This window comes from Ischnura elegans, chromosome 3 (genome assembly GCF_921293095.1).
Source record: "Ischnura elegans chromosome 3, ioIscEleg1.1, whole genome shotgun sequence".
Lineage (NCBI taxonomy): Eukaryota > Metazoa > Arthropoda > Insecta > Odonata > Coenagrionidae > Ischnura > Ischnura elegans.
This window is the reverse complement of record NC_060248.1, coordinates 135119665-135133682: the sequence shown is the minus strand read 5'-3', so window position 1 is coordinate 135133682 and position 14018 is coordinate 135119665. Positions and strand designations below refer to the sequence as shown.

Sequence of the window (14018 nt, the reverse complement as noted above, 5' to 3'; positions counted from 1 at the left end):
TTAGCTATCTATTTTTTAATTTTCCTATGTCAAATTCCGAGGAATTAATGAGTTTTGATTTTACATTGTCGAGGTGGGAGTATTTTCAACCTCGGAATTCGGTGGTGAGACATGTGCCATGTGAAAATTTGGAATCTCCTTAAAAAATGGGTTAGGGTACTTCGCACCCTAGCAATCTATCCTGCTTTCCCCTTAACCCTCTTGGTTAATTCATAATAAAATTCCAAAAAATATCCTGCACTTGAAAAATCATTGTCACTATTTTTTTGGGATCACACAATTTTGAATTACTTGGCAACCGTTCCAGCTAGATGAATGAAATTTTCAGAGTAATATTATTATCAAAAAGTGCGAAAAATCCACAGAGAAAAAATCATTCGCCTTGACCGGGATTCGAACCCGGATCCCTCAATTTCCGGCCGAGTGCTTTAGCCAGTTAAGCTACCGAGGCGTCATTCTTCCCTGTGGAAATTTGTGGACTATACCGGACATGGTGGTATGGACTGCCGAGCATATTATGCGACGAGAAGTCCAAATCGTGCGCATGGCGCCACAGCCGGAGAGTAAAGCCCGAACTTTGAACACAAGGGGTGTTCTCTCTTGACGAATTTAAGTATACCGGGACTAGCCACGGTGATAACTTTACGGGAGTCACCTGCAATGCACATTTCGATAGAGCCCTTTTTCTCACTTATTTATATAGTAACGGGGATATAAATTTTAACAATTTGCTAAGACAGAAAAGGTCTATGCCCACGTATAAATTATTTGGATGAGTAACGATTCCTCACGAAAATATATCAATATGAATTTATATCGATAGGTCTCATTTTCTCGTTTGCTATTGACTGTACCTTTCCAAAATTTCCAGGGTAGGGCATGATCGGCAGTATGAATTTTTAGTTATATATAAGGCTCCATGGCAACCATAGTTTTCACTTCATATCGATAATTAATTTCAATGTAAAGTAAATGACAATATACTCAATTCATTCTTTATAAGTTTCCTCTTTTGCGAGATGAACAAAAATTTAAGGATATAATCCTTATCACAGAGGTCACAATTAGCAATGATGGATATTCCGCTTCTTCTATTAACCAGCCAGAAAAATCATATCGAAAATCCTGAAATTCGATTTTCCCCCAATATCTTTTTTATTTATTAAAGCAAGGGACTGAAACTCTTGCTGTAACAGGGTTCCCACTCAACCATGTAAACCTTAAAACCGTGCATAAGCCGTGAATTTCGTCTGCCGTGAAAAAACCTGGAAAAAGGCGTGAATTTCGTCATATAATCTTAAAAATCTCTCAAACTTGATTTTAGAACTACGATTGGAAGAGCAAAAGAAAAATTGATGTGTCGATCATGTTTCAAGTTCAGTCATGCGCAGACACTGTTAACTCATTTATCTGCACGCGTATATGCTAAGCGCAATTATTGGTCCGTGTGCTGTGATGACACATTGACCTTAAGCCTGTACCAAAGCTGTCTGGTATCCAAAGTGTTCTTTAAGCCTGGCAAAAACTCGGACATTTCTGAGTTTCCCTGGCACCCTGGTCCCTCCATTCTCCCGCTCACATCCATTAGTGGGAGCTGAATTTTGCGAACGATATGTGACGTCAGGAGAGATAGCACTTTCATTGCTGCGTTTGCATTCGCGGCGTCTGTCACGTTTGTTAAATTTTTAGTTTACCTGCGGCCGATGATCGTAATACGATCATTATTTCTGCATTAAATGGTTTATCAAAAAACCGTGAATTTGACAACATCTAGACCGTGAAGACCTGGGAAAAAACCGTGAATTTTATATTTTAGTTTGAGTGGGAACCATGAAGGCTGAAACTAACATTGAATGTTAATATTAGGCTACCCAATCAAATTAACGTTAAATCTTGCAAATAATGGTAATGTAGTTAAAATTTTGGCCCATAAAATGATGAACTTGATAGTTGCACACAGCAGTATCACTAATGTGGCTACGGAAATTAAATTTATACAGTGTACATGAACAGCAATATATTATTGGTATATGTCATATTCCCATATTGATTAAGTGTTAAGATATATTGATTAAAATATATTTCGATTTCATCAAATATCTCCTGTAGTATTATAGGCACATATCCTTAATTAGCAGATAATTATAAGGATGTCAATATTTTATAAATAATTGTCCAAAATACTTTGGGCCCCTTTTTGTTTTCAAATAATAGCGATACCTATTTTCACTGTAAAGTAAATGGAAATAATGCTATGATCATTTTACGTAAGATTCAATTCACATTTTCGATGTGGTTTTTAAGGCGGGATGTGATTGTTGAAGCCTACTGAATTTTAATTCATATAATGTGTTGAGGCAGCAAAATGTTATTTTTGATAGTCAATTATTACGATCCTATTTAATTAGTTGTCAATATAAATAGGATTAAAATTATATTGATAACATTCAATTGCTCTTACAGTATGAATGGATCAAGTCCAATTATTTCAGAATTTTGTTTTCAGGTTGATAATGTTTCAATAATAATTACTCAGTACAGTGGAACCCCGATTTATCGTTCCCGCATTCATCGTTTTCCCGCATTCATCGTTCGCCGCTCTTGGTCCCAAATTAAGTTCCATAAGGACAATGTAATTTTTTCCCGCATATATCGTTCCCCGAAGTATAGTTTTCCCGCATTTATCGTTTGAAGATCGCGGTCCCGTCGTATAATTTTCCCGCATTTATCGTTTGACGAAAATGAGACGAAGTGTTTACAACGTGTTATTTATGGCTAATAACGACAGACACATAGTTTGAATCTTCCACAGGAGATTGAAATACGATAGGGAGAAGCTGAGTGCCGTGGGATAGTCACATTATCGCATTTCCCAAGATCCGGTATCCCCCTCCATTCAGCACTCGCCTCTCCCCGTATGAAGCTTTCCTCTTCTCCGAAATAAAAAAAGATCCCAGCTCGAGCATGGATCGTATTACGAAGACCTTAGCTTCGAAAGAAAATATCAAGTTACTCGAGAACAAAAGAAACCTTTTTCACGCGTCCCCCTTTCTCGACGGCTGACTTTTTTTTAGCTGACTCGCTTCAAGGATCCCCACCTCTGGATGTCAACTGCTGCATGAATCACCTATTAGCCCAAAAGGTGTGTAAAAATGAATTTCGGCAATTGGTATTATACTTCTATTATATTGAGATATTAGTGATGTGCACGTAATTCAAAAAAGAATGATACCAAACACGACGTATTTCTAACGTTAATTAACCATTTTAAGCAAGAAAATACTTGGTATAATAAGATGGTGATTTCTGTCGAATATCGATATCCTCGCAGCTGATAGTGAGCTTCACGGCAGTTGAAGCGGATTTTTTTTCGAAAACAGTGCGTCTGGTTACAATTTACGAGTTATGCTACAAGTCTCACCTGTCTGAGGTGCTAACGAAGCGATGTCTTCTCAGGATATTTTGGTTTCTCCCTCCTAGCAATCTGAATTCATCTGCTCATCTAGAGCTACGCTACTTATTGTTAGAAATGAGTGGGTAAGTTGCCTTCTCTATAGGATAAAAAATTTAATTGCGCAGTCATATGGTCATGCTTCACCCTCTGCAGTAAGCTCTGCTTACGCCGTACGCGATAGCATTAGTGCCTAACTTCACCTCGTACGAGTGGTTCCGTACTTTCCAGGGTGGGTTGACTTAAAACCGGCGAGTGTTTTCCGTGTGGGTTCAATAAGAGTCCGGTTTCATTTTTATTAGTTTTATTCTTTTTCGTCTTCGGACCATGGCCATTCCGAAGACACAAGTGAGAACTTTAAAAGATAGACTGAAAATAATTGAAGACGAAGAAAATCCGGGCTAGAAATGCGTGAATATTACAGCATGCCTCGGTATGTCCGCTAGCACATGACGGCAGGGGTGGGGGTAGAGCGAGATCCCTGGTGAAAACAAGAAGTGGGATGAAGCCGAGGATCAGGTGGGCGTGCCGCTGACGATTGACGCCACATTGCCTCAATCATATTAAAAATTTAATTGCAAGAAAGGAACGTTTCAAATAATTAACTATTTTTGGCCTTCTTGATACATCCTTTAGCCAATCCCTGCGACGGCGAAATCAGCTGTTTGAGGCATAACACGCACATTTCTCTCGTAAATACGTGTACTTGAAATGGCATTTGATGGATCAGAATTTTTACGTCGAACAGAAATGCATAATAGCAGTGAAAATTCCGAGTGGAGCGAAACATTTTTTTAGCAAGGCGGCGTGTTCCTTCAGGATATTTGAAAGAGATATAATCCGAATCAACAATATGACATATGTGCTTCGATAAAGGAATAATATTCCTGTAATCAGCTGAAATCTTTTTTGAGTCCATTATTGAATGTCATAATTCGCAAAAATCCAGCGTTTCCTGGGACATAGGCAACCCGGACAAACAATCCCGCATTGATCGTTTTCCCGCATTCATCGTTTTTTTCATCCATCCCCCTGAAAAACGATAAATCGAGGTTCCACTGTATACCTCCGTTTTCCCCTTTGAATTCGATTTATAATGATTTATACTATCTCTGTATAGTAACTTGGAAATAACGATCTAATCCTATTAAATACGATTTTCTTCGAATCTTCTTCTAAGTAGTTGCTGACATTATACGAAATCAATTGGCTACGGTGAGTGAGACAATTTTAACAGTACTAAAATAAAATTAATTTCAACAATTATTTTAAAACTAGGACTTCTTTTGTTACAACATATTCAATGATGTATTCGGTTCGTTCCTTAATTCATGTTTCTTAACGGTATTTATGTTTTTATTGTAATCAAGAAGTTTTGTTTGTTTAAAACTTTCCTCCAATTGAACACTGATAAAATTGATAGAAATAAGCTATCAGTGAAATTCGAATACTTCAGTATTTGAGAAATATTCATTCAGATTGTCAAATTAATAAGTCTCAGTCTGTTTATTTTCCAAAAATGTAGTTTTTAATTTTTTCAAGTTGTTAGCATTCAAATGTTGATAATCAGAAATGGAGGATCTTCAATACTAGCGTTAAGGGCCAAAATACGAAATATCGGCTGTATTTCACATATTCATCTCTCATTAATTTTATATTTCTCTCCATTGCGTAAATCATGAAATTCAAAACTATCTCCCGAAGCTTTTATCATCGTGGTTACTATTACGATCGAAAGTATTTGTTGAGGGCAAATGAGCGTACTCCCACATATTTCACCCATTAAAACGGCATTGTGAGTATTTCTTTCGTGCATTAAACCACTTATGGACCCAGTACTCGAACACTCGTGACACAAATATGTTCTCACCCCCGTTATTCTGTTGTCCAGGGCTGAGGCAAATTCAAAAAACCCAAATATCATTCAAATTGGTTCGGCCGTTCTAATTCATGAATGGTGTAACTAACACGATTTTTGACTTAGTTTCTATATGTATAGAGAATAGCTGTTCATATTATGTGTTAATGGGTTTCTGGAGTAGGATTTGTTTAATGGCCCCACATTCGACCCATTCAATAGCCTCTCAATTCATCTTTTAGGCTTTCAGTAAGAAGTGTGTTGACCAACGAAAGGAGTGGTTGACTACTTGGATGGAGGACTCCAAGCGAAGGCGAGAGCTGGGCCTGAGTGCCACTTTCCTCTACCAGTCGGACACCAAAGTAGTCACTTACTCCGACTTTGTGAACAAGGAGTTGGTTCTTTTCAGTAACCTGGATAATGTGCGCTCTTTGCCTTGCTTGGTGGATGGATTGAAACCTGGCCAAAGAAAGGTAAGGCATGAGTTCAATGGTGTGTGATTCAATTCTCCCTCGTGTGTCAGGGTGTTGAGCATCTATTCAATGCGCTTGTTAAAATAAAGACGACATTATTATTATTCAATGGTCAAAAGCTGAATTTTTTTCTTTGTTTCTAGGTTGTCTTCACTTGCCTGAAACGGAATGATAAACGGGAAATAAAAGTTGCTCAATTGGCTGGCTCAGTGGCAGAACACTCAGCTTATCACCATGGTGAAGTTTCTCTCATGTCCACCATTATCAATTTGGCTCAAAACTTTGTTGGTAGCAATAACATTAACATATTGCAGCCTATTGGTCAATTTGGATCAAGGTTGCAAGGTGGTAAAGATGCTGCCAGCCCCAGGTATATTTTCACCATGCTAAGGTGAGTATTACCCCACTGACTCTTTGTCTAATTATGTACTGTGTCATGTAGCAGGAGGACAGCATGTTGTTCCATGTTTCATCAATGGGGAACTTGCATGAATTTTTTTTATTCCACAGGCGGACAGAAAATTATTTTCTGAATACAACAAAGAAAACCGCATGTAAATCTGAGTTTTCCTTCGCGAGATATTTAATGATAAATATAACGAATTTTAAAGCGCGGGAAAAACTCCCTCACCCCCCAAGCCACTGCCGACGAAGCCTCGATGACGTCAAAGGTGCCTAAACATCAAGCGAAGCTATTGTTGTGATTGTTTGTAATAGTTGCCAGCAGTTATGAGAGCTTCGTTTGATAGACGTGTTGATTATTTTATATTTAAAGATAAATATCTGACGATAGAGGCTTGGAAGCCCTCATATTTTGCATTATTTATAATATTAATATCTGAGTAAGGGCATAAAATATAAAACTGGAGCAGTTAAACCAAAAATTTTATAATCTTATATATAAAAATGAATCGCAAAATGTGTTGGTAAGCGCATAACTCAACAACGCCTGGACCAATTTGGCCAATTCTTTTTTTAAAATGTTCGTTGAAGTGCAAGGATGGTTCTTACGGCGAGAAAAAATCGAATAATTGCCGGGAAAACCCTAAAAACAGCCCTTTTCTTTTTCACATACAAACGTTTTCTAACTAAAACGTAGAATCAATTTGAGCTTTATTGCTATTATATAAAGTTCATATTAAATTACAAGCACTCACTGTTATCTAAGAAATGTAGGTGTGTTCCTAACGTCAAAAAGTAAATTTGCACTTTCTTACCGCTATACAAAGTTCAAATTCAATCATATCTATCAAAACAGTGTGCGTGTGTGCGTTGAAGCACAGAATAAGTCGTTGGAGGATTTAATGTCGCGTTCCGAAACTAAAAAAAAGTGATCGCGGACCCGACCAAATTGAATAGTCACAAAATATAATAATAACAACTTGGTTAGATTCGCGATATTATTTCTTTTGTTTTACTTTCGGCAGGCGACAAAAAAAACATTGGTATGGCTTTAAAGGATTTGACTTCAAGTCATATCAGATTTAAAAAAAAACAAATTAAAAAAACAACTGTCAATGTCGATTTGCCGCCTTTGCCGGTGTTGTTTTTCTTGGATTTTCTGTTATACTCTACTGAGTGTGCTTTTGTTTTGTTTGCAGTGTTTTATCTACCTATGAAAAAAAAGTTATTGCATGTGACACAATATTTTAATAATGCCTCCTATAAGACGAGGCAATTTAAGTAGAAGAACACGAAATGCTACAAACCAAGCTAATTACCGATCTAATCGTACTGCACAAGAACGTGACGACCGAAATGAACATGAAAGAATTAGGATATCACAAACACGTGAAGCGCGAGCACGACTTTCAAGTAATAATCGCGCAAATTTGAATCGAGCTGCTTTCAGTTACGATGTGTCAATTGACTACAGTAACTACCAATGTGTTGTTATTGGTTCTATGAACTCGGTTTGCTCACATTGTAAAGCATTAAAATACAAAAACGAAGCCAATGGATTGAGTTGCGCAAATGGTAAAGTGAAATTAATACCATTGAATCCACCACCAGAGCCATTGTACTCATATAAAAATTTTTTGGAGGCTTTAGACAGAACCTTAAAAGATCTACGGAGCAATCAGAACCGATTTGGTGGTGCAATGATTTTATTAGCAGGAGATTTTCGTCAAACATTGCCAGTGATTCCACGATCAACGCCAGCTGATGAACTCAACGCATGTCTAAAGTCATCCAATTTGTGGAAATATGTCAAAGTACTTCATTTAAGCAAGAATATGCGTGTTGAGTTGCAAAATGACCAATCTGGAAACATATTCTCTAAACAACTCATTGACATTGGTAATGGCAATTTTCCTATTGACATGTTGACTGGATGCATTAACTTTCCTCAAAAGTTTTTGCCATTTAACTCAATCAAAAGAAGAACTCATTCAGAAGGTATTTCCAGATGTTGCTCAAAATTACAGAAACCATGATTGGTTAAGCGAACGAGCTATATTGGCAGCCAAAAACATTGATGTAAATGAATCAAATTTCAAAATTCAAGAACAAATTACAGGCGAATCGAGGATATATAAATCAGTTGATTCGGCAACTAACCAAGACGATGTAGTTAACTATCCACCGGAATTTTTAAACTCGCTGGATTTGCCAGGATTGCCACCTCACAATCTTCAATTAAAGGTTGGATCGGTAATTATAATGTTGCGAAATATCAACCAACCGCGCCTTTGCAACGGCACACGGTTAGCGATAAAAAAAACTACTAAACAACGTGATAGGAGCAACTATATTGAAAGGAAAGTATGAAGGAGAAGATGTTCTCATACCGCGCATCCCAATGATTCCGACTGATGTGCCATTTGAGTTTAAACGACTACAGTTTCCAGTGCGGCTTGCTTTTGCCATGACCATAAACAAGTCCCAGGGGCAATCATTAAGTGTTTGTGGTATTAATTTGGAAAACCCATGTTTCTCACATGGTCAATTGTATGTTGCCTGTTCCCGTATTGGAAAACCATCAGATTTGTTTGTCTATGCGCCAGGTAATCAAACAAAAAACATCGTTTATCACAAAGCACTACAATGAAAATAGAACTGATTTTTTTGTTAATAATTATGATTTACATGATTAAAATTACTTACTTTTAAATGCTTATAGTGTTTTATTTAATTATTTTTAATTCACACCGAATTATTACCAGGGTGACGGTTCTGTTCAGGATAATTTTTTGCAAAGAATATAAAAAAGGTAGGAACAAAACACTGCCACATTACAAATTTTTTTGACAGGACGAAGTCTGTCGGGTCAGCTAGTACCTAAATAAAATCGTTGTAGGAGTCTGAGCCACGGCCATTGGAAGGGGGATACGTTAATTGTAAGTTGATGTTATCGACGGCATATCATTCATTTAAGTATGTAATTAGAACGATTTTGATGTTTACTAATGCCCGCTTAGCTTTTATATACAATAACTTCATCCGTTTATTCGTAGGTACAGGAGAATTCGTCGTTTAGGACTGTATGTGCTTGTGTTATGGGGTGAATTCCAGTTAATGCAACTTTTGCTCGCTGATTGGAGACATCTAGGAACATTTTTGTGCCAAAATAGTGTTATTTTCAACGTGACATCTCCCGTTAAGCTACTGCTAATAATCACAGTGCCAGTGGTTGTAATGCACAAAGTTTGACAAGGTTGAAAAATATCGGCCAAGAGTTATCAGTGTTCCATCGTGATTGAATTGTAAAAAGTGCTATTACGCTATCGATAAATGTCTAACAGTAGTGTAAAAATTGTCAGTGGCGTGCTAATCTCCGTTGTTCACCGTAGATATGACATTTCACGATAACGCTATTGAAATAAAAACTGTGAGTGAAGTTTGTTATTCCATTATTTCAACGAATAGTAGTGAGAAAAGTCACTTGTGTGGGCTAATTTAAGGGTTTAAATCAGTGAATAAATAGTTGTTTTCATCATAACGAGTTCTGTTATTGTAAGTTGTACGTGATGAATATAAGAATGTGACAGTGACATCCAGTTTTTGATAAGAGTATTTGCCTATTTCCCACTATATTTTTATGGTATATGCTAGTATATTGTTTATGGATTTACCTATATTATTGAAATAGGTTATAGCTTGTGTGTGTGTTGGCAGCGGAACCGATTCGCGATCTCACATGTGGATTGTGTACAGACTGTTTTGCAGTGAATTCGTACCGTAGGACGGATAGGACTACCTTATCCGATAATTCGGTGTTGCGAAATTCAACAACACAGCTTACTCTAATGTCAACAGCACAGCTTACGATCGTTATCCTCCAGTATTAAAAGTTTCTTTTACAACTCGATTTGCCGTCGATGTATAGCAATAATTTGTCTTAACAAATTCCATGAGGGTCGTGGCATCAATTTTTGGTGTCCTAAAAAAAGGCTGGTGTCCTAACACCCCATGCCACACGCCTTTTAGGCGGCTTGCGGGGCATTATGTAGATGTAGATGAATTTCAGGTGTACTATTCGAACGAGTGGCAACGTTATCATCCATTTTTCCGATCACTAAAACATACGAAGTGAAACGCTTGTACTTCATCATCCCGATGCCGCATTATTAATATCCCAAGTAATAATCTAGGCACAATAGCAATAGGAAAACTTGCCCAAGAATAACAGAACAAAATAAAGTGACGATGAGCGGCTAAATACTCCCTCAAAACAAATTTTACACCATGCGCTCAGCGTATTTCCCTACTCCCTACGGTTGTTTAGGCACCTATGACGTCACGCCTGGCCTCGGCAACGCTCGGGTGTCTTCGCGCAGTGGTCGGCTCAGAGAAATTTTTCTCGATTTTAAATGCAATTTTTTTATTTCTTTTGATGTTGAATGGAGAAACTGAAGGTATTTTTGCGAGCTAATGTATCCATTTGATTTATTAAAAATAGTTTTTAGAGCAATCTACGACCCATGCAAGTTCCTCATTGTTGTTCTTGTTACTTGTTCCATGGTTCATCAATTAATAAACTAAGCTTGGGTCAGTTCCACTTTTTGGATGATCAATAGATTTATGGAGTTTATTTACTTGAATTTTCTGTGGAAAATGCTAACATATAACTGTTTACTTTGAGATCTTATTAATGGTGGTGGATGCATGTGCATTTTCGGCTGCGTTCAGTCATAAGTAGTACTCTTTATTATTTAGGTTTGTTCCTGGACGTCAAAGTACAACTTTTATTGCACCGGTAAAAGTTTTCTTCATTTATCCGATAAAAGAAAGATGCATTTACTGTGGCAGAAGGCCACGAGGAGGAAGATTGAGTGTATATTGTGGAAAACTGGGATTCATATGCATCTAAATAAATAAAATCATACTTCCACTATCACGTAAATAACAGAAATGACTAGGATGATCACTAGACATTTCCAATTTCAGCTGACATGTACTCGTCGCAGCTCCTTAAGTACTCTATCACATCACAAGATGGTCAACTTCAGGCCGATTATCTGAGTCTGCAAGAATGTATTCCTCATCCATTTGGATAAATAAGCCAGTGATAATAGTAATTAATATTAATATCCCACAAGAAAATTTTCTAGAATACTCTTAAGTGAAATAGGGGGAACCACAAAGGAAAACCACAGGAAGAACTTTGGACGGCTAAAAGAACTCCGGTAACTCCCACTCAGAAACTATAGCAAACAACAAAATCGGAACCCAACGGCATATATGTCACGTCACACACCTTCTCACAAAATGGCATGCGGAAAGCTGCATTTGGAACTATGCCCTGTCTTTGATTCACCGCAGTTCAATAAAAAAGGGTCGATCCTTTATTAGAAATGTATATTGTAGGTTTGAAGATTTTCGCGGCGTTGATTAGATGATCTCTCCATTCTATTTGGGTTTTCACCGTGTCTGTTGTGTTTTAGTGACAACAGTTTCGCTGACATTGCAGTCAGCGTCTTCAGGTCGAAGGTGAGGAAACTCGGAAAATTTTTCCGCCTTTTATAGGCATAAAATTTTCCTCCTTATATAGGCGGCGGCGGCTCCTGACCCGCTGCTGCTCTCTCATTGGTCGGTTGTCCATCACTCATTGTTGATGGTCGAAGAATCCTCCTCCATGCGATATGCATGCTGTAGCCTTGATCCCTGTGGAAATTCGCCGGCGTTTTTGCTATCTCAATAGCTTCTCTGATCAGGCGAGGGAAGTATTTATTTTCTTTAGCTATTATCCTGGCGTCTTCAAAGATCATGTTGTGTCCAGGTTCACTCCAAGCAAGCTCAGATATGGCTGAGAGTTGGTGCTGCTTGTTTTTAGTAGCCCTTTGATGTTCCTGCAATCGGACTTTCATTGATCTGCAAGTCTCGCCGATGTAATATTTACCGCATGAACAAGGCACTCGATATATTCCCTCGTAAAGGTCCATTTGGAGTTTGTCCTTCGCTCCGTATAGTATGTCTGATATCTTTGACACGCAATTGAAACGTGTTATTACGTTGTGCTTTCTGAGCAATCTGGCAATCTTTTCTGATGTACCCGTCACAAAGGGAATTGTGGCGTATGCTTCTGGATCCGGCCGGCGCTCTTCCTCAGAGGTCCTTTTCGGGACTGCGTCCTTGTTCTCCTGCTCCACAAATCTTCTATTCACCATGCTACTGCTGTATCCATTCCTTACCAACACTTCAATGAGATGCTTCTTATCCGCAGATAGTGACTCGGTGTCTGAGATGGCATAGGCGCGATTAGTATTAGTGTTGCCACCAAGGAGATTTTTTGCACTGGGTGGTGATGCGAAGAAGCGTTCAGGTAGTGGTCAGTATGCGTCTTCTTTCTGTGAATGGCGTGTCCTAGGAGCCCATTTCTTCTCCTTTTTACCAAAACATCCAGGAAGGGAAGTTGACCATCATGTTCCATTTCCATGGTGAATTTGATAGCGTGGTGCTGCGAGTTGTGATGCTGTAGAAATTTCTGCAATTCTTCGGCGCCATGGGGCCAAATGATGAACGTGTCGTCAACGTATCTCAGCCAGAGCAATGGTTTCTTTTCGTACGACGCGATGGCCTTTTCTTCGAAATCCTCCATGAAAAGGTTCGCTACAACTGGAGATAGTGGCGACCCCATAGCTGCCCCCTCGGTTTGTTTGTAAAATTCTCCATTCCATAAGAAGTAGGAATTCCTTAGACAGTATTCCACTAATTTGGGAAAATCATTCGGGATGCCTTCAGAGATGAGTCGTCGGATGATATCTACTGATTCTTGGATAGGGACGTTTGTAAATAGAGACACCACATCAAAGCTGGCTATGATGTCTCCGTCTGTGACGGAGACCGTATTAAGAATATCAATAAAATGGGATGAGTTCTTCACATGCGATGAAGCCCGTCCAACGTATTCCTGGAGTGATTGGGCTAGATATTTGGATAGCCAGTAAGTTGGGGCGTCAATTTTGGAAACTGTTGTCACTAAAACACAACAGACCCGGTGAATACCCGAATAGAATGGAGAGATCATGGAACAATATTGGTTAACTATAAGATGTGTCGGTTGAAATGGCTGTTGTTAAACCTTGCAAGTTCTCCAATTCTCATAATGTTAACTGTCAGTGGTTATAAATACTCTGTGAACAGGGTAGGTGTTTTTACCTTAGTCATTATTTATCGGAGGGTTACATTTACATGATGAAGAAGTTGAGTTGAAAAGCTGAGGTTAGCGACGCTGCATATAAGGGAGAGCTACATGGTAATAGACAGCACATAGTGAAACCTGTTTTCATGAATAACTTAAAGTGATTCCATTTATTGTATCTGATTTGTATTGTTTGCCTATTTTGGTTCTTGACTGTAATTTTTAGTTTTAATAATTTATAGTATTGAATAATTTTTATTATAATTGCATGCAGTCCGTTGGCGAGGCTTATCTTCCACCCTCATGACGAGGCTCTCCTGAACCATTTAAATGAAGACAATCAGAAGATAGAGCCTGAGTATTATGTCCCCGTGATTCCAATGGTGTTAGTGAACGGTGCTGATGGTATTGGTACTGGCTGGATGACTAAGATTCCTAATTACAACCCACGAGAAATAATAGACAATATTAAGAGACTCTTAGATGGGGAAGAAATTGTTAGCATGGTAAGTACACATTTCTTTTGGTTACCTACTTCAGTGTACTTTCTTTTTTATTCTTGTTTAAAAGTTTTCCTCCAAGTAATGTATAGAAATTTTAACTTCTTATTTTTCCTTGATTTGTCATCTTGTTTCATGTTGTTATGCATCA

The 14018-nt window shown here is 38.2% G+C and overlaps 1 protein-coding gene across 3 annotated transcripts in view; it reads left to right on the top strand.

Annotated features, from left to right (window-relative positions):
• LOC124156618 (DNA topoisomerase 2-alpha) overlaps nt 1-14018 on the top strand; it is a 112215-nt gene that overhangs the window by 33036 nt on the left and 65161 nt on the right. For all 3 annotated transcript variants that reach the window (XM_046531263.1, XM_046531265.1, XM_046531264.1), the window contains 3 exons: nt 5552-5782; nt 5926-6173; nt 13642-13873. In XM_046531263.1, coding sequence (XP_046387219.1) covers nt 5552-5782; nt 5926-6173; nt 13642-13873 — 711 coding nt within the window. The remainder of the gene's footprint in view (nt 1-5551; nt 5783-5925; nt 6174-13641; nt 13874-14018) is intronic.